The sequence below is a fragment of the Bos javanicus genome, chromosome 3, assembly GCF_032452875.1.
Source record: "Bos javanicus breed banteng chromosome 3, ARS-OSU_banteng_1.0, whole genome shotgun sequence".
In the NCBI taxonomy this organism is placed as follows: Eukaryota; Metazoa; Chordata; class Mammalia; order Artiodactyla; family Bovidae; genus Bos; species Bos javanicus.
The window spans coordinates 81088390-81114008 of NC_083870.1; the positions used below are offsets into that span (position 1 = coordinate 81088390).

At 39.1% G+C, this 25619-nt stretch overlaps 1 protein-coding gene across 1 annotated transcript in view; it reads right to left on the minus strand.

Annotated features, from left to right (window-relative positions):
- The window catches only part of CACHD1 (cache domain containing 1), a 234605-nt gene that overhangs the window by 83248 nt on the left and 125738 nt on the right, over window positions 1–25619 (minus strand). Inside the window, exon 3 of the mRNA XM_061411718.1 lies at window positions 21710–21858. Coding sequence (XP_061267702.1) covers window positions 21710–21858 — 149 coding nt within the window. The remainder of the gene's footprint in view (window positions 1–21709; window positions 21859–25619) is intronic.

Below are 25619 nucleotides of genomic sequence, written 5' to 3' on the forward strand. Positions count from 1 at the left end.
CATCAATAGCCTGCCCAACCTTCTTTCCCCACTGTGTCCCAACCTATAGTTCTACTCAGATCATAGTTCTAATCAATACATGTTTTTCTGTTGGGTCTCAACTGTGATGCTTTTCATTGTTCATAGTGCCCATTCTACAAAACCAGTTTTCTGATTTTCCTTTTCTGATTTTCCTCCCAGGAAGTCTTCTTGTCAGCCCCAGTCTATGAGGAGCCTTTTCTCCTCTAAACTGACTAGTGCCATCCTGCCTCTTGTGTCCATTTTCCATAATTTTTAAATATTGTTTTATAAACAAGCTTAGCATAATGTCAATAGAGCTGATGTCTGATAGATAGGCTGGTTGGTTTTAGATTCTACTTATATCAAGAAAATACTTATCAATAAAAATTCTAACATAAGGTTTATTATAAACAATGAGCAAATTATCTTACTTATTTTGCCTTCTCCACACACTAAATAAAAGTATAGTAAGAAAAACTGCCAAGATATTTTGTTATGGAAGCCTTATTGTCTAAATTCTACCACCCAGCCCTCGAATGCCCAATTCTCTCTATAACCTGTCGCATATCTGGGAAGTCTTAGTTCTGCCAATGGGATTGCGGGTTATTGAGGATTTACAGTTCTCTCTTAGGTCCAGTACATTGCTGGGAATGTATAGTTCTCTGTAAGTTTTCTTACTGGTAGCTGACTGCTGTGGAAGGACAAAAAGCTAAGTCACTGAAAAGCTCTGCCTATTTCATTCAATCATATTCAGAGAACATCTGTGATGCAAAAGGAACTGCCACCTGGCAAAAGCATGCCGCGGTCATGTTCAGGAGCATGCCCTCAGATGTACACAGACCTGAACTGGAGTTTGGGTTTAAAATGCTTATTGCTCTCTAACTCTTGCATAGAACTTACATGTTTGCAGCCTACATTTTTCTCATCTATAAGATGGTGATAAAAATTGTATCTATTTTGTAACCGGAAAATAGCTCTGAAGAGCCTTGTACATAGTAAACATTTAATAAATAATAACAATGAATATTAGGTGTATTAGTAATGGTAACAGTTAACAGCTCCCGTGTTACATTGTATCGAGAATATTCCAAGTGTTTTACACAGATTAACTCATCTAATCATTACAAACCTGAGAAAAATACTATTATTATTTCATTTAAAGACCAAGAAACTGAGGCACAGAAATGTTAGTTAAGAAGTCCAAGCTTCACAAGATCCTGGGAAGTAACAGGATCAAGATATGAACATATATTCAAGCTCTCCTTTTAAAAGGAGAGCTTTTAAACATATATTAAAACATATATTAAAAGCTCTCCTTTTAATGAATACATTACACTGTATCTCAATAAAATCAATAAATTGTCATTAGCATTATCTAAAACAGCTGAAGTACAATTCAATTCTTTCAAAGAAAAGGATTACTCTAAAGGCTTGTGGGGCTTAGGGGAAATCTTTGCTTTTTACTTAATAGGAAATGACAGTTGCTAAGCATAAGGCTCACAATGGATAGCTGCAGAGAAAGAACTCTATGGATAAAGATGAGGAAGATGGAGAAGATATAATATTAAAGACAGCTATTCTCTATCAATTATAGATAACACCGATTTTTAAAATGTTCACCACTGGCATAACTTTGGAATGTTCCACTTTGGGGTTACTATTTATTACCGCACTCCAGAAAAGCCTCAAGGTCCCTTTCCATTCAAATCTGAATTTGAAAGGTTTCTGAAATCTGAGAGGTTTCAGGGCAGCAGAGGTGGCTATAAGTTCCAGATGGACAGAAGAGTCAGCATGTCCACTCTCCACATAGAGAAGAGACACAGCTCATAGCAATTTCTCTCCTTTTCCTGGTGTTAACATTCTCCTCTGGAAGAAAGAACCAGGCATTCTGGTCATCTGATGACTTAAACAAATGGCTTATGTACACCAAAGATAAGATAAAAATAGGAGACCAAAAAGAGGAAATTTCACCAAATTCTGAAAATTTTCCATGGGACAGTGAGTTTCAGGTGGGTGCTAAATAACATTATAGACAATGGCCACAAATGTGAGCAACGCATAAAACCATGAAACAGGGCTCAGAGAAGCCCCAGCTGCTAACGTGTAAACACACAGCCTTCCAGAGATCAAACCTGATCCCAAAAACCATGTCAAATACCTGAAGACATTCTTTTTCTGAAGAAATCCACCCTGCTGTTTGAGAATTAAATAACCATTTTGCAGGAGAACCTCAGCCAGAGGGCAATATGACCTCTCCTCTAGTTAGCTCACAGACCTAAGTTTACTAGGAAAGGATGAAACAAAATTCAGTTCTTGCTCCCTGGGTAATCCACACATAGTGAATACTAGTGGTTTTAAATTATTTTATTTCTATCAACTGCCAACATTCTGATACTTAAAGGATTCAAGGACAAGACAATCACTCTCCCTTCTCCTGCATGTTCCATGGAATCGTCTAAGTGGCAATGGTTGTACAACCTCTCAATTTTCTTGAGTCTCCTCACACGTGAGGAGCATCCACTCCCCAACTGAATTAACATGAAACACACAGAAACAAACCTCACCCTGTTTCTATGGTTGCTGACATTGCTGATGTGCAGGCAGGGCTGGGAGCAGGTGTCAACAGGGGGCTTGGAGATACAGGAGCATGGTGTGTTCCAAGCTGGTGAGTCAGTCGGAAGAAGTAATTTCACGAGCAAAACACCTGTGATTATCTCTCCCCTTCTACTCAGCCACACACGCTAATGCTAGCTTCTCTTTTGAACTCCAAATACCCATAGCTTCTTATGGAAAACTCTGAACAAACTTTTTGGTCAACCCAGTAAAACTTGCTTAGTGCCATCCCAGTTACCTGAGTTATCTCCAGGCCTCAGTGGAACTGCTGCCTTGCCTAAAACGAGAGTACGTTTAATGCACATGTGCCTTTTAGAAAAAATGATTTCTAAGAAGAACTGTACTATTTACCCTGATTGGGAGACTGTGAAAAATGCAAAGTTCATGCTTCTAAACCATTATAAAAACATGTCAGTTCTCTTAAGGGTTACCTAAAAGATTTTTCATTGAGAAATACATAAGCTGCCAGTCACATTTATAAAATTTCAGCTTTTATAAGGTCAAGAACTGATAAAATTATAGATTTTCATATAAAATAAACAGGCAACTTATCTTTGCATATGGCCTTTAAAAAAGTCATAACAATAAGAGAATAATCCTATATAAATCTCCTTTAGACTTTCTCTCTAAAAAGGGGAGATATTGGATTATGACTGCTTTCTGTATTTATTTTCATAAGATAAAACTAGGGCCTTAAATTTAGTTTCAAGAGAAATAACTCCATCTTTCCTACCCCCTCAAGTTAAAAAAGAAAAAACTTCCTTCTGGATTTACTTTCATGAACAACTGATCGAAACTGCATCCCGAGGGAGAAAACAGAACTGTGACTCCCACTTTGATCTCTTCCCCATGGAGAAATTCACTCCCTGCCTGGCTTGCAAGATGTTCATTTGATTGACGTTTGCTCTGATGTGCAAACTGCTTTGAACTTCAGACATTTAATTCCCATCAGGCTGCAGTCATTTTTATTCTCCTTCAACAGGATTTACAAGCAGGAGATCAGCAAATGTAGAAGATAAAATAAATTTGCAGAAGCTTTGAATCTTACATCAAAACAGTGTTCAAGTGAGTTCCAATTGGATTTCATTCAGCCTCGGTTCACAGTGTAAATCAACTTTTCAGTGGAGTCCCAGTTTAGAAAGGAAAAGACACAAAAGGGAGAGAGACATACTCCAGTCGGGGTTTACTTCCGGAATCTCTTTCTTGGTCTTTGTTTAAATTTCCTATGGAAGGTGATTTGCCAGGCAAATCACTTAAAACCCTGGGTTTTCCTCAACATTTCCAGGCAAAGTCTGACCAATTTATCATGTAGCACAGAAAAACCACACCCACAGTGTGCGTTCCAAGGGTGCTGCTGAAATGTGGTATTGTTCACGGGCACGTTTTAAAGGTAATAATTTAAAAAGCAAATCCCTGTGGATATCTCAGAAGAGCAAGGCTTATGCTGATAGTTGAGTCCATAAATAAAGCCAATATGCTGACAGCTAATGGGGTAGGGAATTTTTTTTACTTGTTTCCTTGTTTTTAATCACTGCTAGAGACAGGCACGAGGGTGTTTCTTTTTTGTAAAAGACCACCACAGTTACACACCATTTCTTGAGGAAGCAAAATCTGGTATGGGCTCAGAAGCTGGTGTGGAACAAATGCGCTGAGGCTTGTGATGGATCTCCCAGTCTACGGCAGACCCTTGCTGCTTGGTGTCACCAGATTACCAAGTTCCATTTTAAGAGCAGCGCACATTTTTGTAGGGGGAGGCGGGGCGGGGCAGGGGGAAAGAAAAGACGGCAAAACCCAGCAGCTACAGGAGACTTTGAAAGGAGGTCCAGTGGTTAAGAGGTTTCCCTGGTGGCTCAGTCGGTAAAGAATCCACCTGCAATGCGGGGGACCCAGGTTCGATCCCTGGGTTGGGAAGATCCTCTAAAGGAGGACATGGCAACCCACTCCAGTATTCTTGCCCAAAGAATCCCCATTGTCAGAGGAGCCTGGTGGGCTATAGTCTATGGAGTTGCAAAGAGCTGGACATTACTGAGGGACTAAGCACATCAGTGGTTAAGACTTCACCTTTCAATACGGGAGGGTGCAGGTTTGATACCTGGTTTGAGGAGCTAAGATCCCACGTGCCTTGTGGCCAAAAAATCAAAACATAAAACAGAAACAGGACTGTTACAAATTCAATAAGGACTTTAAAAAATGGTTCCCATAAAAAAAAAAATCTCAAAAAAGGAGGTCTGGACATAAAAAACATCCGAGCAACAGCCCAACAGTGCCTGGTTTACTCAGATATGACAGGGAGACATTTCATTTCACCTCCATTCAACCAGGTTCCCACTCATTCTTTCTGGGAAGTGTCTGCTCTCCAAATATTTGAGCAACACCAGTTGAAAAGAATTAAACAAGAACCCCCTTATCTTCCACTTAACCACCCATGAGAATAAAGTTAAACAAAGAAAGAGCTAAGATAAAAATCAAACATCTGCCCTGGCAAATATTTAAACTCTGTTTGAATGGTGGAGGAAGGGGTAAGAGTGGGGTCACTTCAAAAAGGAACTATCACATTTATAAAGTAAATGATACTCAACTCCCCCCAATGGAGTTTACTTATTCAAACACCTAAATTAATGGGCAAACTGAAAAGCTGTCAAATAACGTGTAATCATGTTCCGAGAAATGGTTTTTCCTTCCATCTCTGCAGAGATTGAAGAGATAAGTCACATTCTTTCTGTTCTTATCAGTAATAAGGATTAAATCTTCAGGGTTCAGCAACCCAGACAGAGTGGAAACAAGGCTGGTTTCGAATGCCCTTGGAAGGTAAGGCTTAGAGCAATCAAGCATCTCTCTCTGTGTGAGGATCTAAGTATCATACAAACCAGTCACATTTCTCTTTCACCATTCCACACCCCTGCCTCCCCACAGCAGATCACTGGCAGAAAGCCCTGCTGTGATCTGTGTTTTGCTTCTAGAATTCCATTTAAACTGCTTTCTCACACAAGCTTGGAAAATGGCAAAGGTGACACCTAGGGGAACTGGAAGTGGATCCACAACCACGTTAAACATTTATCCTTTAACCTTCTTGTTACCAGGTTTGGGCAGGAATGCACGAAGAAGAAAGAAAGAAAGGTATCTGGAAAATAAAAGAGAAAACAGACAGCTGGGCAGAGGAATCCACAGGCTCCCTTTGTGCCATTCCGTAGCCCCCGTCCACCCTACCACTTGACCTCTAACGAGGGCTTCGCACATGTTACAGTTGTTTATATACTTTCTCCGTTGTAAAGAGAGAGATCCTTTCCCATGTTTATCCCTAGAACCTAGCCCAGAGTTTGCCTGTGAAGAGTACAACTGTAGTAAATGCTGAATGACAAAATGCAGAAAACGCAAGAGGCTGAAACTTGCCAGGACTAGAGTCAAGAGCTTGTAAATGCGTATGTTTTCTTCCCACACTTGCACTGGGTACTTAGTAAATAGCAGACAACTGTGAGTGGTATGACACAGACATCAAAGAGAAGCACTAAGAACTTCAGTTAGCAGATGACTGTGGAGATGAACTGGTTCAAATCTGTCAGGCACGTTCATGTTGGAGGAAGACAAGGCTTCTCCAGATCTCTGTTCTGCAGAAGGAACATGAAACATAAGATGTGAAATACTTATGGCTCATGTGTCCTCAAAAGGCATTACTGACTCAGTATTCAAAAGCTAATAAAGCTGTGAGTTGGAAGACAGCTGGGTCCACATCATACCAGACCAGTCGAGTCTCCAAGAAAGATTACGGCACAGTGATTTTTAAATCTTGACCTTCTCTGATACATTTTGGTATTTTTGCACAACAAAAACAGATGAAGACTTCAAGGGAATGCCTCTGTGATAACAGGGTATAGTTCTTAGAGCTGGGCAAAATGTACCAGGCAGTTTCGTTTAGAAATCAGACAGACAGGCAGACAGACAGATAAATGGAAAGAAAGGAGAAGAATTTCAAGACCAACTCTCCCTAAAATCCATAAAAGGCCACTGATGAAAATCAGTATTCTAAGCAGTGTGGCAGGTCTCCTGTCCTTCCTCCAGTGAAGGTTACATAAGGAAAATTCAGAAAGCAGGACTGTCAGACTCAAATACAGGCGTTTTCTGCTATGAGTGTGCTCATCAATAGTCCTAAAGATACAGATGTGTATCTACATACACATAAGGAAATAACACAAACTCCTGCAGCAACATAGTTTTAAAACAGAAATACAATTGGAATTTGCTATATCAAGGAACTCAAACAGAGGCTCTGTAATAACCTAAAGTGTGGGGTATGGAGGGAGATGGGAGGGAACATATGTATACCTGTGGCTGATTCCTGTTGATATTTGCAAGAAAACAACAAAATTCTGTAAAGCAACTATCTTGCAATTAAAAAAATAGAGAAAAAAAGACTGAGAAATATACTAAACAGAGTGTGGAAGCTTCACATTCAGCCAGTTTAGAAACTTCAGAGGGTCATACAATAGCCTCAAATGAAACTCTAAGAAGGAATACATAGTTCAGCATTTCAGTTGGCAGATAAGCCATTTCAATTTTACTACTGGTCAAAATAGTTTACCATTAAAAGAAAAAATGGTTTGGAATCAGGAAACCTAGGTTCTACACCCAGCTGCCCTGAGTCTTGACACGACCTCTCTGAGCCTTCATCCTCATGTGCAAAATGGAGGAGGAGGGGCATTGTACGCCACCAGGCTGTCCTGAAGATCATAGGAAGAATGTAATTTAAGTAAAATAATGTTTACAGAAGAAAGTATTTCACTGAAGTTTAAACATATGTAACTCTTTTACATAAGTTAAATATTGTAACTGAATCAACCTTCTGAAATGTAATGCGTTCTGCAAAATCCTTGTTGAATTTTTAACTAGACTCAAGTCCTTCTGGTAACAATATCCATACAGGCTGTATCTGTAACATTTTACCAGCCTGCAGGTAATAATGATTTTTAAGTGCACTGGAGATGAAAATGTGAGATAAGACAGGGAGAACACTTGAAAGACAGATTCGTCATTCAGTACTTTGAGGGCAAAAATACAAATACACCTTCCTGGGAAAAGAACAGAACCTTTGATAAAATTCAACTTGTGTCAAGAACCATGCTTGTCACTTTATTGGACGTTGTGTTACCCAAAGAATAAAAGAACAAAACCATTACAGCAAGAGCTCCTGGCTAACTCACAGTGCTGTGAATAGTAATAATAAAAAATAAGATGTACATAGACATTTTTTATTATTCTTTCATGTGAAACACCTTAAAATATGGCTGGAAAAAAATAGGATTTGCCCACACATGGGTCAGCTGTTACGCCTAGAAACATTAAATCCAACTGTGCATCAGCACATTAAAACTATACATTTGCAATTGGTCCTCTCTTCTGAAATGTCATGCATATAACATACTTGTGGGGGTGAAAATATCTGTGGGATGAAAATAGAGTGATGCTACAGGCTACATTCAACTTCTTGCCAAATCTCTCCCAAGGATGATCCACGTGTGACTTTTAAAATCAGCATGTTCATACTAAATAAATCTTTAAATAAATCTTCCTTCTAAATACCTTCTGCTCTTATTTTCATTTGTTAGTTAACAGATTCTTCCCCTCTGAGATGTTCAATTTAAAATTTAGAATAATCTTTAAAAGTCTTCCTTCCAACCCAAATCTCCAATAAAATCTAGTGGCTAAGTCATGTCCGACCCTTCTGCGACCCATGGACTATAGCCTACCAGGCTCCTCTTCCATCGAATTTTCCAGGTAAGAATACTGGAATGGGTTGCTATTCCTTTCTTCAGGGGATCTTCCTGATCCAGGGATAGAACCTGTGTCTCCTGCATTGGGAGGAGAATTCTTTACTTACCACCAGGGAAGCCCCTGTACTTCCTGTCTACAGGAAATATTCTATATAACGCACTACCACCCAGGACATCTTTTATTTTCCTACAGTCTTTCCTCCAGGAATTACCACTTTTCTCCTAGATTATTGGAATGGCCCAACATGACAAGCAACTAGTCTCTTCACCAAAATTTCTTTGGAAGGAATGATGCTAAAGCTGAAACTCCAGTACTTTGGCCACCTCATGCGAAGAGTTGACTCATTGGAAAAGACTCTGATGCTGGGAGGCATTGGGGGCAGGAGGAGAAGGGGACGACAGAGGATGAGATGGCTGGATGGCATCACTGACTCAATGGACGTGAGTCTGAGTGAGCTCCGGGAGTTGGTGATAGACAAGGAGGCCTGGCGTGCTGCGATTCATGGGGTCGCAAAGAGTTGGACACGACTGAGCTACTGAACTGAACTGACAATGATTTAATCTGCCCAAATCTCAGACCTGATCACAGCCTTTCTTTGCTTTGAACCTGTTTACAGATGTAAATCTGTCCAGTAGATCAAAGATTCTGAGCTCACCACATACATACATCCCTTCTTGGCTGTTTCAGCAGTATCCCCCATCTCAAGTTATTCAATGCTTTATGAAGCTCTGCTGTTTTCTGATCTCAAGCATCCTCCTTCTAGATCTGTCTGCAGGAATTCCACGCTTGAAGACCTCAACTACCACTCTTCAAGCAAACTACAGAGCCCTTTATTCATAATCACTCTTTCTTCAAAAGAGTCTTTGGGTTTTCCATGACAATTGACACAGCCTACTGAGTTTACTCTGCATCCTCTAAGCTCCTAAGGTACAAACTGTTTTATTCATCTTTACCTAGTGGCGAAGGCAATGTCTGGCACCTTAACTGCTTTGAACATGACACAGACAAGTTGAGTTAAAAGTGATATATACACAGATATTTGGAAATTTTGTGTGCTTAAACTCACTCCACATGCAATCATCAGTATTGTTATAATAATTATTCATGTCTATTATTATTATTATCATTATCAGTTCAGTTAACTAATCACTGAGATAACTAAATCAACAGCAACTTAAGTTTCCCATCAGAGCTTAGCACAATGGAATAATCCTCAGGTGAAATTGATGACTACCATGAACGGGCATAAAAGTACTTGAAATTCTGCCTAAAGTATCTCAGTAATTCTGACATCATCATCACTACCTATACTCAAACTAAGACCACCTCAGGTTTCGTACCACACATGAACTCTCTCCACTATTATATATTGAGGACCTGTTCAAGCAAGGTACTGAGCAAAAAGTTGACAGAAAAAAGATAAAGGGCACACAGAATAGAAATATGACTTAGAACCTGGTATCAGCCCCTTTCACCATTACCCAAAATCAATCTTCAGTTCAGTTCAGTTCAGTTCAGTCGCTCAGTCATGTCCGACTCTTGGCAACCCCATGAATCGCAGCATGCCAGGCCTCCCTGTCCATCACCAACTCCTGGAGCTCACTCAGACTCACATCCATCGAGTTAGTGATGCCATCCAGCCATCTCATCCTCTGTCGTCCCCTTCTCCTCCTGCCCCCAAAACTCTCCAGCATCAGAGTCTTTTCCAATGAGTCAACTCTTCACATGAGGTGACCAAAGTACTGGAGTTTCAGCTTTAGCATCATTCCTTCCAAAGAAATCCCAGGGCTGATCTCCTTCAGAATGGACTGGTTGGATCTCCTTGCAGTCCAAGGGACTCTCAAGAGTCTTCTCCAACACCACAGTTCAAAGGCATCAATTCTTCGGCGCTCAGCTTTCTTCACAGTCCAACTCTCACATCCATACGTGACCACTGGAAAAACCAAAGCCTTGACTAGACGGACCTTTGTTGGAAAAGTAATGTCTCTGCTTTTGAATATGCTATCTAGGTTGGTCATAACTTTCCTTCCAAGGAGTAAGCGTCTTTTAATTTCATGGCTGCAGTCACCATCTGCAGTGATTTTGGAGCCCAGAAAAATAAAGTCTGACACTGTTTCCACTGTTTCCCATCTATCTGCCATGAAGTGACGGGACCAGATGTCATGATCTTCATTTTCTGAATGTTGAGCTTTAAGCCAACTTTTTCACTCTCCACTTTCACCTTCATCAAGAGGCTTTTTAGTTCCTTTTCCCTTTCTGCCATAAGGGTGGTGTCATCTGCATATCTGAGGTTATTTATATTTCTCCCGGCAATCTTGATTCCAGCTTGTGTTTCTTCCAGCCCAGCGTTCTCATGATGTACTCTGCATATAAGTTAAACAAGCAGGGTGACAATATACAGCCTTGACGTACTCCTTTTCCTATTTGGAACCAGTCTGTTGTTCCATGTCCAGTTCTAACTGTTGCTTCCTGACCTGCATACAGATTTCTCAAGAGGCAGATCAGGTGGTCTGATATTCCCATCTCTTTCAGAATTTCCCACAGTTTATTATGATCCACACAGTCAAAGGCTTTGGCGTAGTCAATAAAGCAGAAATAGATGTTTTTCTGGAACTCTCTTGCTTTTTCCATGATCCAGCGGATGTTGGCAATTTGATCTCTGGTTCCTCCGCCTTTTCTAAAACCAGCTTGAATATAGCTACCTTCAATTCCTCCCTCTCCCAACACCCAATAGTGGTGTGCAGGCCATAGCCAACACCAACAGACAAGTTCAGGCCCCTTTTGTTCATGGCATATGTAAATGAAATCAGACTAGGTTTTCTAGTTGTTACATGGCAAACAAGTAAAATCTCCTAAAAGAGGATCATCATTTATTTTCTAAAATGTTAAATTCTCTCATTCAAACAACTAGTATTTACTTAGTGTCTACAGTACAGTATTCAGACGTTCAGTCACGTCCGACTCTTTGCGACCCTATAGCCTGTAGCCTGCCAGGCTCCTCTGGCTATGGGATTCTCCTAGAAAGAATACTAGAGTGGGTTGCCATTTCCTCCTCCAGGGGATTTTCCTGACTCCAGGATCGAACATATGTCTCTTGTGTCTCCTGCACTGGCAGGTGGGTTCTTTACCACTGAGCCACCTGGGAAGCCCTGCTGAGTGTCTACTATGTGTTAAAGACACATGGCAGCAAGAGATGAATTGTCCTTCATTTCATTTATAAAGCTTAAAGTCTCCTGAAAGAAGTTCAGTTATTCATTCTAGTATCTGAGGTACTCTATGATCTAATATTAATTCAACTTCTCAGCTGCCTTTTCCATCACTTTTCCCAATACAAGGTCCTCATCAGTGCTCCTGGCCATTTCCTTCTGTGGGGCTTTCTTTAAATTGACCTTCCTCTCCTGGAAAGCTCTCCCTCCATATCTCTATATGTGAACATCCTTTTCCTACACCAAGACTCAGCTGAAATGCTTCTCTCATAAACCATCTCATAAATGTTTCAGTTCAGTTCAGTTGCTCAGTTGTGTTTGACTCTTCATGACCCCATGGACTGCAGCACGCCAGGCCTGCCTGTCCATCACCAACTCCTGGAGTTCACCCAAACTCATGTCCATTGAGTTGGTGATGCCATCCAACCATCTCATCCTCTGTCGTCCCCTTCTCCTCCTACCCTCAATCTTTCCCAGCATCAGGGTATTTTCAAATGAGTTAGTTCTTCGCATCAGGTGGCCAAAGTATTGGCATATCAGCTTCAACATCAGTCCTTCCAATGAACACTCAGGACTGATCTCCTTTAGGATGGACTGTTTGGATCTCCTTGCAGTCCAAAGGACTTTTAAAAGTCTTCTCCAACATCACAGTTCAAAAGCATCAATTCTTTGGCACTCATCTTTCTTTATAGTCCAACTCTCACATCCATACATGACTATTGGAAAAACCATAGCCTTAACTAGACAGACCTTTGGTGGCAAAGCAATGTCTCTGCGTTTTAATATGCTGTCTACGTTGGTCATAACTTTCCTTCCAAGGAGTAAGCGTCTTTTAATTTCTAGGCAGCAGTCACCATCGGCAGTGATTTTGGAGTCCTCTCAAATAAAGTCTGTCACTGTTTCCACTGCTTCCCCATCTATTTGCCATGAAGTGATGGGACTGGATGCCACGATCTTAGTTTTCTGAATGTTGAGCTTTAAGCCAACTTTTTCACTCTCTTCTTTCACTTTCATCAAGAGGCTCTTTAGTTCTTCTTTGCTTTCTGCCATAAGGGTGGTGTCATCTGCATATCTAAGGTTACTGATATTTCTCCTGGCAATCTTGATTCTAGCTTGTGCCTCATCCAGCCCAGAGTTTCTCATAATGTACACTGCATATAAGTTAAATAAGCAGGGTGACAATATACAGCCTTGACGTACTCCTTTTCCTATTTAGAACCATGTCCAGTTCTAACTGTTGCTTCCTGACCTGCATAAATGTTTACTTTTTTAAATTAATGAATAAGTAATGTAACCTTTGTAGGTCCTGTTGCATAATATCATCTCAACCACCCCCGCCCCCACCCACCAGATAGCTCTCAAAAGCGTGAAGAAAATTACCTAATCAATCTAGAATTTACAAATTTGGGCAGCAGGAAAGGTTGTCCATAATGAATCTTGAGCATTGGCTATCTGGAGTATAGTGGAAACTGTTCAGCTTACAGTTGAAGAAACTAAGGACTACAAAGGTTAGGTGAATTTTCTAAGATCATATAGCAAACAGGTAGAGCAGATGGCGATCTGATCTTAAAACCATATTCCTATGATATAATCTATATCTCAGCTGAATTGAAAATGAAAGGAAAAATATCCTTACCACTTAAGATATTTTTTACTACCACAGTAGAGACTGAATTGATTTAAAAATGAAATATTTAAAAAGAGGCTTGCTGTTGCTGCTGCTGCTAAGTCGCTTCAGTCGTGTCCAACTGTGTAACCCCATAGACGGCAGCCCCAGGCTTCCCCGTCCCTGGGATTCTCCAGACAAGAACACTGGAGTGGGTTGCCATTTCCTTCTCCAATGCAGGAAAGTGAAAAGTAAAAGTGAAGTCGCTCAGTCGTGTCCAACTCGCTCCTCTGTCCATGGGATTTTCCAGGTAAGAGTACTGGAGTGGGGTGCCATTGCCTTCTCCGAAAAAGAGGCTTACCCTACTTTTAAACATGAAACAAAACTCATGTTTCAGTTCAGTTTTAAAAAAAGCAAATGGAAAAAAAAAAAGCAAATGGAAGATGGTATGGAGATTCCTTAGAAAACTAGAAATAAAACCACCAGATGATCCAGCAATCATACTCCTAGGCATATACCCTGAGGAAACCAAAATTGAAAAAGAAACATGTATCCCATTGTTCACTGCAGCACTATTTACAATAGCTCGAACATGGAAGCAACCTGGATATCCATGAACAGATGAATGGATAAAGACGTTGTGGTACATATACACAATGGAATATTACTCAGCCATAAAAGGAACATCTTTGAGTCAGTTCTAATCAAGTGGATGAACCTAGAACATATCATACAGAGTGAAGTAAGTCAGAAACAGAAAGATAAATATCCTATTCTAATGCCTATATACAGAATCTAGAAAAATGATATTGAAGAATTGACTTACAGGGCAGCAATGGAGAAATAGACAGAGAATAGACGTATGGACATGGGGAGAGGGGAGGGGAGGGTGAGATGTATGGAAAGAGTAACAAGGAAACTTACATTATCATATGTAAAATAGATAGCCAATGGGAATTGGCTGTATGTCTAAGGAAACTCAAACAGGGGCTCTGTATCAACTAGAGGGGTGGAATGGGGATGGAGATGGGAGGGAAATTTAAAAGGGAGGGGATATATGTATAGCTACAGCTGATTCATGTTGAGACTTGACAGAAAACAACAAAATTATGTAAAGCAATTATCCTTCAAAAAAAAAAAAAAAAAGGCAATCATAAACTGTGATCTCATGCTCTGAAGTCCCTAGAGGATCCTAAGGAGAGTAATACAGGAATCTGAACATTCTGAGTCAACATGTTAATCATCAAAATTAAAAATAACTCTCTAACTTATTCTAGTTCCCATGTCAACAATACTTCAGGAATTTAAAATGTGAACATACAAATGCCTTAGTGCCTATTCCCACAATAACTATTCAATTAGCCAACATTAATTGAGTGAGGATAAGAGAACTGACTTCTACTTGGAGACACAAAAAAGAATAAAAATCTGAATTCATCTCCCAGTATTTTCTCCCTGGTTTATCCATTGCACTCTTCCAGTCTTCTTAAATAAAGACATTGAAAACAAAAAATAAGAACACCACGAGACAGGAACACCTACAGAAGAAATTGAGGAAGGGAGGAGGAGAAAAATGGAATTAAGAGATGTTGAAGACAAAATTATTGACTGGCTTATAAAAAAAAGTCAAGGGTTAGTGACTAAACAACAGTTTCAGACGTGCAGAGCACATTCCCATTTCTGTGGCAGGTTTCAGAAATAGATATTTTTGGTATATGCAAAAGGTGACTATATATAAATGTGACAAAACAACATGTATGCTTAAGACACTTATAAAATTTATTAATATTATATAGTCTTCTCAGATTGGGAGTTGCAAAATCACATGCTAATGTGGGCCCAGTAGGTAATGATTGTTAGGGGAATGGGTTGGGTGTGAAGCAATAGGGAGTAGTGGAGACTGTGGTGAAGGGGAGAATACAGGCCCTGTCTTCAAAGGGAGCTGCTCTTCACAGGAGCTGACTGTTGCCAGGGCAGGAGGAGAATGGGACGACAGAGGATGAGATGGCTGGATGGCATCACCGACTCAATGGACATGAGTTTGGGTGAACTCCGGGAGTTGGTGATGGACAGGGAAGCCTGGAGTTCTGCAATTCATGGGGTCGCAAAGAGTCGGACACGATTGAGCAACTGAACTCAACTGAACTGAACTGAACGTGATACCATTGAAAATGAGTTTGCTGTAGATTAAGTCATAGCCTGCCCCCCCCCATAAGAAAACATTAATTCTTCAGATCATTCCTTCAGTAAATATTAATGGAATATCAAATCACTATACAGGACTCTGTACAAAATAATTAATTTTAAGGACTCCTGAGTAAGAAAAGTTGACTGGTCTGAGAATGAAAGTATCAAAATCACCTGAAAAATCAATTTTCTGCTGCTTTGCAGGTTCTGTCTGTAGTCATCACAGTATAAGCTTCAGGGTGGATTCTGCAGAATATTGTATAAAAGAATATTCTCTCTCTTCAGAGCTGGGCATTTTATCTTATTTTTTAAAAAATATGCATTATCATGAGACTTCCTGGTGGTCCAGTGGTTAAGACTCTGCTTTCCCACTGCAGGGTGCATGGCCTTGATCCCTGTCAGGGAACTAAGACCCCATGTGCCCCGTGGTGTGTTCAAAAGGAAAAAAAAGAAGAAAAATCATTATCAAGTTTTAGTGACAAAAATCAAATATGGATTATACATCAGTAAAAATAAAATTCTAGGCCTAAAAAATAAAATAGTAATTGGATAAGAAAATGAATCATAAAAATATTGGCCAGGTAACTAACTTGTCTTTAATAAAGTTGGAGAAGCAAGATCAATGGGCTACAGACACAATGTTAGTAATAAGTACCTTAAGTGCTCTTGGGTCAGTGCTACATTTTTTAAAATGTTTACAGGGCCTATATATTTAAGAATGTTGTTCATGTCTGACTTTTTGCAACCCCGTGAACTGTATCACACCAGGCTTCCCTGGAGTTTGCTCAAACTCATGTCCATTGAGTCAGTGATCCCATCCAAACATCTCATCCTCTGTTGGAGTCTTCTTCAGCATCACAATTTGAAAACATTAATTCTTTGGTGCTTAGCATTCTTGGTCCAACTCTCACATCCATACATGACTACTGGAAAAAACCATAGCTTTGACTATATGGACCTTGTCAGCAAAGTGATGTGTCTGCTTTCTAATACAGTGTCCAGGTTTCTCATAGCTTTTCTTTCAAGGGTATGTGTCTTCTACTTTCATGGCTGCAGTCACCATCTGCAGTGATTTGGAGCCCAAGAAAATTAAATCTGCCCGCTTCCATTGTTTCCCCATCTATTTGCCATGAAGTGATGGGATCGGATGCCATGATATTAGTTTTTTGAATGCTGAGATCCAGATATAAAACCAGCAATCCCTTATTTCAAGTCCAGTTGCTTATGTTTACTGTAATGGCAATATTATCATATATGCATGTGGCCAGTTCATGGGTATAAAGAGTTTGCTTTATAGAATGGTAAAATCTTACAATTTAGAAGGGTTTTTCTCAACAATCTTCAGTCCAGTTTTCATTAACTTCAGTAGTTATTTATGTCAATCATCTTTAAGGCTTTGGTTACATTCACTTAATATTTTCATTTAAATTAATGCATTTTAAAATTTAGGTGTATTCATTTAAAAAATAAATTTTATGTTATTTCCATAAGAGAAAAAACATTATCTTGACATAGAGGATAATATAAACTGTTTTTAGCCATGTTCTTAAATTGCTTTCCAAGACTGGCAGTTCTTCCTTTCTGCATTTAATTCCAACATGAACTCCCTGAGATTCAAAATGTAGACTTTTTCAGAAGGATTGAAATATAAGAAAGAGAGAACTGAAAATGTCCTCAATAGGATAACACAACAGTTAGAAAATGCAGACTAAAGCATTTTATGAGAAACTGAAAAAAGGGGCAGCTAAGGATTCCAACCCTGGTTTACGGCAGTAACTTACTATTAACTCTTCCCATATTTGAACCTTCATTAAAAAGGTAAGAGGCCCTTTTAATTTTAACAAGTGTTTGTATTTAGTCAATGGCTAGAAAAGCATCAGCTCAGTGTTCACTGCAAAAATTCCTACATACATTCCCTGGTAAGAGAGCCTTTTGCTAAGCCAAGAAGACTCTGTCTACGAGAAGGGTAGTTGTCACTTGCCATTTTCAGCTACAGACAGTTGTGATCAGATCTTAGTTTAAGATGTCGCTAGAGGGAACATGTTTTTTTGCCATCCATCTATCTTCTGATTGCTTAGCTTTATCATGAGAACTGCTCTGGTTGTACAAGATTCATCCCAAATGGCAGTTCCTGGCTCTGTCACCACTCCTAGTGAGGAGAGAAGACTGCAGTGCAGCTGCACAGTGTTTCTGCTTTCAACACAAGTCCAGCATTTAGAGGAGTACCAACCTGCTTACCCCGCATGTTAGGAGTGTAATTCAAGTCTCTTAGATGGCAAACTGAACTAAATGACAGATTCCTGGAGGGCAGAAACTACACTTTATATTTTATTATATTCACTTAAAGGCAGATCACTGGTTATTGCCAAATGTCTGGATGACCTGCATTTCAGACTTCAACCCTTATCTCAGCATATTCAAAATGTAAATCACTGTCTTTACTCCAAAACATTCTGATGTAAATCTGTCTAAACCTTCAAAGTATACATGTGTGTAAGCATGTAGCACCATTTTCACAAGGCAGAAAATTCTCTCTTTTTTTTTTTTTTTTTTAAGAAAATTCTCTTCTATGACATGGTTACATTTTATGTTACCACTTTTATGCATGGGATATAATTTCCTTAACTTAGCTATTATTAGAAATTTAGAATACTTACAATATTCTCTATTCCAAATGGCATTACAATGACTTTTAAAACAAATTTATCTTTATTAACATGTCTTTATTTCTTAAAATATCCCTCCAAATGACCAGATCAAACAAGATGCACATTTTTTAAAAAAGAAAATTGAAATATAGCTGGTTCACAATATTGTGTTAGTTTCAAGTGTACAAAGTGATTCAGATATGTATCTTTTTTTGTGATTCTTTTCCATTTTATAGGCTATTTCAAGGTATTATGTTATACAGTAAATTCTTGTTGTTTATTTTATACATGGTAGTATCTCTTACTTGCCTGGAAAATCCCATGGATGAAGGAGCCTGGTGGGCTGCAGTCCATGGGGTCGTTAAGAGTTGGACACAACTGAGCGATTTCACTTTCACTTTCCACTTTCATGCATTGGAGAAGGAAATGGCAACCCACTCCAGTGTTCTTGCCTGGAGAATCCCAGGGACGGGTGAGCCTGGTGGGCTGCCGTCTATGGGGTCGCACAGAGTCAGACACGACTGAAGCGACTTAGTAGCAGCAGTATCTCTTAATCTCATACTCCCAGTTTATCCTTCTCCCTTTCCCCTTTGGTCACCATAAATTTGTCTTCTATGACTGTGAGTGTATTTGTTTTGTAAATAAATTCATTTGTACCATTTTTTTAGATTCCACGTGTAAGTGCTATTGTGTAGTGTTTATTTTTCTCTAACTTACTTCACTTAGTATGATAATCCCTAGGTCCGAGAGGGACACCTCTTTTCCCCATGCCATGCAGCTTGCAGGGGTCTTAGTTTCCTTACCAGGGATCAAACCTGTGGCCCTGGAAATGGAAGTGTGGAGTCCTAACCACTGAACAGAAAAGCGGTTCCCCAATATACACACAGAATCCTTTGTGAAGCCATCCATCTGGTACACTTCTCTGCTTTGAGGAACCAGAGCACTTCTCTGCTGTGTCACGGTTTGCTCTCACTATTTAATTATGTTCAGTATTTGGTCCCACCCAATAATAGTTTAATTTCTCACCCCTGACTCATCCCCATATTCAAGTCATTTCAGATTCCAGCACATAGTAATCAAACCCAGTTGTGAGGCACTGGGACGAAACTGGATGAGCTGTAATCCCTGCCCAGAACAGCAGGGGAGGCGTACCTACCAACAACATGTGGTCCATTCAGTTCTGCACCGTAATAGAGGTGACGGAAACTCACTATGGGAACAAAGATGAGGAACAATGACTTCTTCCAGGGGCAAAGGTAAAGAAGGAGAGGGGAAAAAAAGAGGTGATAGGAAGCTATGGAGTGAGACAAATGGTTATATTGCCTGTTGAAACATTAAAAGAAATTCATGAGGTGGGAAAAAAATGGAAAGGTGACATATTGGGTAGATTTACAAGTAGACGTCAGTCAATTCAAGCTTTTTGTTTCACCTAGAGCCATGTTCTACTTAGAAATTTCATGAAGATCCCCTATTTTTGAGGCAACTTCTGCACTACTGACATTGAGAGTCAGACAATTCTTTGGAGGACTGTCCTGTGTATTGCAGGAAGTTTACAGCATCCCTGGCCTCTCCTCACTAGGAGCAACTGTTTCCACCTTCCAACTGTGACAACTGAACATGTTTCCAGATACTGCCAAATCTCCCTGGGGATGAAGGGGAGTGGAAATCATCTTAGTTGAGAACCAGTGTTTTAAGCGTAATTCTAGCTGTAAGGACTTCTCCCTTACTATCCTATCTTTTTTTCTCAGTCAGGAAATGATTTTTTTTCTTTGGTTTAAAGCCCAATGGACTCTTATTTTATTTTTAGATTAGAGGCAAATTGTTGAAAACATTAAGTTACCGATGCCCCGACTATAAAAAAAAAGAATTTCTTCTTTGATTAAACCTAATACACAAAAAATGAAATGTTCACTATGATAGGAAAGCATATATTTGCTCAGAACATTACAATTTGCAAAGTACTTTCTTATACGATTTCAAAAAAATGCTCATAATATCCTGTGAAATATCCATTATTATTTCCATTCTAGGGATGAAGCAAGGCTCAGTTAAAGCTGTCACCTATCTGAGACCCCCTGAATACCAACTCCTGGAGTTAAGATTCATATCTGGACAGTCTCATTCCAAAATGTATATACTTTCTGTTTAGGTTAGTAAATAGCTACTATGCACACAGGTAAGCCAGAGAGAAAGTCTCATCTTAACATCATACAGAGAAATAAAATGATCTGAGGATGCTCGGTTACCTACATAGCCCACCAAGAAAATATAATAAGTAAAAACTTCTTTGTAGGAAGCAAAGGGTCATTTAACTACCAAAGAATTGTGTTGTTTTCATCCTTTGCATAGCTTTAAGAGCGCTTATGCAAAAAGAAGAGTGATACACACTAGATATGGTAACTTTTACACTCATAATTTTAGAGTATGTTAACTTCTTTTAGTCATTCTAAATAGCCAATTCTAACTTGGTATCATGAAGATTATTATCCACTGATAGAAAACTGCATATAAAAATAGAACGTTAAGTAACTAGATTATGGCTACTCAGCTAATTAGAGACCAAGTCAAAATCTTTGTACCTGGAAATAACTGTTCTTCCCTCTACAATTTCCAGCATCATATAACCCTATACCCCTCCAGATATAAATATCACTATGCCAATGAACAGCTTCCCTGGTGGCTCAGATGGTAAAGAACTGCCTGAAATGTGGGAGACCCCGGTTTGATCCTTGGGTTGGGAAGATCCCCTGGAGAAGGGAATGACTACCCACTCCAGTGTTCATGCCTGGAGAATTCCATGGAGAGAGGAGGCTGGCAGGCTACAGTCTATGGGGTTGTAAAGAGTCAGACACAATTGAGCAACAAACACACACATATGCCAATAAATAAAATATCCTCAACCAGATACAAATATCACTATGTCAATAAAAATATCCTCAACCATTCTGTTTCAATATTATCTGAAGCCATATCTACCTTGGTAGTTTTAAGGACACTATAAAGGATGTTCAGTTCACTTCAGTCACTCAGTCATGTCCAACTCTCTGCAACCCCATGAACCGCTGCACGCCAGACCTGCCTGTCCATCACCAACTCCCAGAGTCCACCCAAACCCATGTTCATTGAGTCAGTGATGCCATCCAACCATCTCATCCTCTCTCGTCCCCTTCTTCTCCTGCCCTCAATCTTTCCCAGCATCAGGGTCTTTTCAAATGAGTCAGCTCTTCACATCAGGTGGCCAAAGTATTGGAGTTTCAGCTTCAACATCAGTCCTTCCAATGAACACCCAGGACTGATGTGGGAATTTTTGCTACTAATGTGTCAAGGATGAAAGGCAGACCCTTAAATTAGGCAAATCAGCTCGGTCAATGAGACTATCTTATTCATGACCCATTAGTTAACAAATGAAAAAATGTTTGCAATTTTCAAGACTTAGTCAACTCTGGACTCAAACAATATTTGGTATTTCTGAACCTAGTCTCCAGCTTGACAAAAAGGTGAACAGGGAAGATCCAGGAATTTCCTGCATATAGTCACACTTCTTTAAAAATTACTTGTCTATATAAAAGTAAAGGGCTTATTTAAGATAGGAATACATTTTGCAATAAACAAATAGGTATTTTAAATATGAATGGAAGGCAGTTCAATTCCTGGCTTAAACAACAAAAAATTCCAAGCCTTACTCCATCATGGAAGGTGGGATGGTACAGCAGTCTTGAATCGCAGTTAGGGGAGAGGTCAGGTGAGCTGTGTAGGATGCTTCTACAACTTGCTTATTCCGGTTGACCACATCCAAGTAACGGTTGAACTTCTCTCGGATTTTTTTGGCCAGCTGTGGGATGAGAGTAAGCAAAATCAATCAAAAGACCAGGACATCAACCCATTGTACTTTCAACTATACATTAACTTTTGTCACAAGCTGTCTATACTTCTGGTAAAACAAAAACATATTCATGGCTTATTTCATTATGTAAAGTTAAATAAAAACTGCCAAATACCCAAAAGTCACAGAAGAATACTTAATCTGTGGTAATATAATAACTTCTATCTTATAATAGATAGAGACACATTAAGAACTACTCGTGTGTTCAAATTCAGATAGAACAATACCGATCCATAAAAATGCCCTGGGTGGAGAAAACAGCCTATTGATATTATTGGTGACATGGCAGTGGGTGTTAGGGGTTACAGAGCAAAATAGTGACTGGAAGAAAGAAATGCCACTATTCATAATTCTGGATTCACAGAGATTTTTAAGGAGGAAAATACAGTAAGGGAAATGATATTTAGTCTTTTCTGTTACACAGCTCCAGGGGGCACCATTCACAGCCTTCCATGTGAATGGAGAATCTCTGAAGTTGTACAGTGCAGACATCCATATAAAATAAAATATATATAGTTAGAAATAGACTTGTATTTGGTCTGTTATACATTTAACATGGGCAAATGTCTTTCTTAACAGACCACTACATCATAATACACTTTCATATGGGAAAAGCAAAAGCAAATTGCTAAGCATACTGCTTTTTCCTCAGTTGTCCCCACCAAATATCACAGCTTAATTACAGATCTCCAAGGAAAACAAGTGTTGTTTTTCTTCCCCTTAAACAAAATGTTACCCAAATGAAATGACTGATAGAATTATAGCTAATTGGTTTTGTAGAGCTATTCATTACCAGCACACTAGAGGAGAACTAATCATCTCCTTTGGGTCATGCATCACACACAATCCGGTAGCTTACAAGCTGAGAACATAGAGCCAAATCAGAATATCTTCATTTATTCCTTTCAAGTTGCTTTTAAATTTTGATTTTGTATCAGTGACACTCTGGCACTTCCAGAGTTTCAATTAAATAACTGAGGTTCTCAACCTTGTTAAATGTTGTACACACTATAAAGTTTAGAAAAATGTCCAGATACCAGAAAGAGAGTATGAGTGTAATGTTTAATGTGATAATAGGTTGCTCAAATTCATTTCAGCATTTTCAAAGGAGGAACTGTGTGTCTCAAAAACCAACATGCCCACCTGTAATTCGACTCCCTGAGTTAAGAGTTCTCACTATTTAAAAAAAAAACAAACAAAAAACATACATTATTCTTGTTGAGGTCTTTGTAATAAAATGTACAGACGTGGTTTAAATGTCCCACTGGTGATTTTGCCTCTCGGGGGGCACTGGGCAAAGTTTGGAGACATTTTGGTTGTTATAACTTGGTGGAGAATGATACTGGCGCATGGTGGGTAGAGGCCAGGATCCTCCTACATGTCCTGTGATGCACAGAACAACTCTTGGTAACCAGGAATTATGTGGCCCCAGAAATCAACGATGCCCCATTTGAGAAACCTAATGTAGAGAAAAATCAAAGATAATTAGCCCAATTTGTAATCCAGCCAATAGGTCCCAAACTGTTCTTCTAGGTTAGTTTTCCATCCATTCAAAATGATACCTTAAGGAGGAAAAAAAGTGTAAAAAATTTCAACATTTGCACATTTCTATTTCATTCTTTGGTTTTTCTTTCCCAAAGTGACATGGAAGAAGCCATCAAATATGCCTGTAGTTCTTCAAAATGTAGCCTAAATACAGAGATATCACCATTCATTATTAGCAGATATGCTGTACAGCAGTTTGCACTAATCCAACAAACCTTTTTTTCTAGACTCTCATTTTTAATGGACAGTTGAGGATGAGAGACAGCAGCAGTATTAGTTGCTCATTTGTGTCAGAGTCTCTGTGACCTCATGGACTGTAGCCTGAGAGGTTCCTCTGTCCATGGATTTCCCAGGCAAGAATACTGGAGCCATTTCCTCTTCCAGGGGATCTTCGTTACCCTGCCGTTGAACCTGGGTCTCCTTCATGCAGGCCGATTCTTTACCACTGAGCCACCAGGGAAGCCCAGTAACAGGTCAAGCTTAAAAACCTAATGTATATTCTTACAGTGCTCTGCACTCTCCCCTTATGCTATCATCTGTTTGACATCTGGTTACCCTACTAGACTGCATGCTCTGTAAGGGCAGGTACTACATATGTTTTTGTTCATCTGTATTTTCATCAACTACTACACTGCCTAACATTGATGGCAGATAAAAATAGTTAATGAATATTGATTTGGATGGTGTTGATTCAAAATGTGCAAAAAATGTATAACACTTTTTTTTTGCATGTAACTTTTTGCTTAGTTATAACTGAAGAAAAAACTATGAATAATGACTGTTTATATTAATCACTCATACACATATGTTAAGTAAACAGTTTACAAAGATTTTATGGCCATTTTTCTATGTAATATATCTTGTTATATTTATTGAAATGCAATTTTATGTTCATTAAATCTAAAACTAAATAATTTGCACTTACAAAAAATACTTGGTAAAAAAAAAATTATCCCAGAGAATCATCAACCTTATCTTTTGGTCTAAGGATCACAACCTCTTTAAAAACATGGGATACTTACTTCAAAAATAAACATGTATTTCTGAAACTCCATTAAGAACAAATTCTGTCTTTTATCTTTAAGTTCAAAAATAAATATCACGAATTTCCCACCTACAAGTGTAGTTCATGACTGCCCTTGGGAACAAATTTTCTGTAACAGAATAAAGTGTGCTTGAAAGGACTGAAATTCCAAATAACATCGTCACAAATTCACTTTAAAAATGAAGGAAAAAATGCAAACATTTGTCTTTCTCTTACATACATTCAAACATACAAACACTTGAGAAATACCCAAGTGTCTCTTCTACACAGTTAGAGAATTCTAACTTTAAAAAAGTCAGATCTAGCTCATCATGATATTCTAATCTGGCTCTTTACTTATTTGTAAAAGGCATCCCCAAGAAAAAGAAATGCAAAAAAGCAAAATGGCTGTCTGAGGAGGCCTTACAAATAGCTGTGAAAAGAAGGGAAGCAAAAAGCAAAGGAGAAAAGGAAAGATATACCCATTTGAATGCAGAGTTCCAAAGAACAGCAAGGAAAGATCAGTGATCAATGCAAAGAAATAGAGGAAAACAATAGAATGGGAAAGACTAGAGATCTCTTCAAGATAACTAGAGATACCAAGAGAATATTTCATGTAAAGATGGGCTCAATAAAGGACAGAAATGGTAGGGACCTAACAAAAAAAGAAGATATTAAGAAGAGGTGGCAAGAATACACAGAAAAACTGTACAAAAAAGATCTTCACAGAGCAGATAATCATGATGGTGTGGTCACTCACCTAGAGCCAGAAATCCTGGAATCTGAAGTCAAGTGGGCCTTAGGAAGTATCACCCAAAGCTAGTTGAGGTGATGGAATTCCAGTTGAGCTATTTCAAATCCTAAAAGATGATGCTGTGAAAGTGCTGCACTCAATATGCCAGCAAATGTGGGGAACTCAGCAGTGGCCACAGGACTGGAAAAGTTTTCCGTTTTCATTCCAATCCCAAAGAAAGGCAATGCCAAAGAATGCTCAAACTACTGCACAATTGTACTCATCTCACACACTAGTAAAGTAATGCTCAAAATTCTGCAAGCCAGGCTTTAGCAATATGTGAACCGTGAACTTCCAGATGCTCAAGCTGGATTTAGAAAAGGCAGAGGAACAAGAGATCAAATTGCC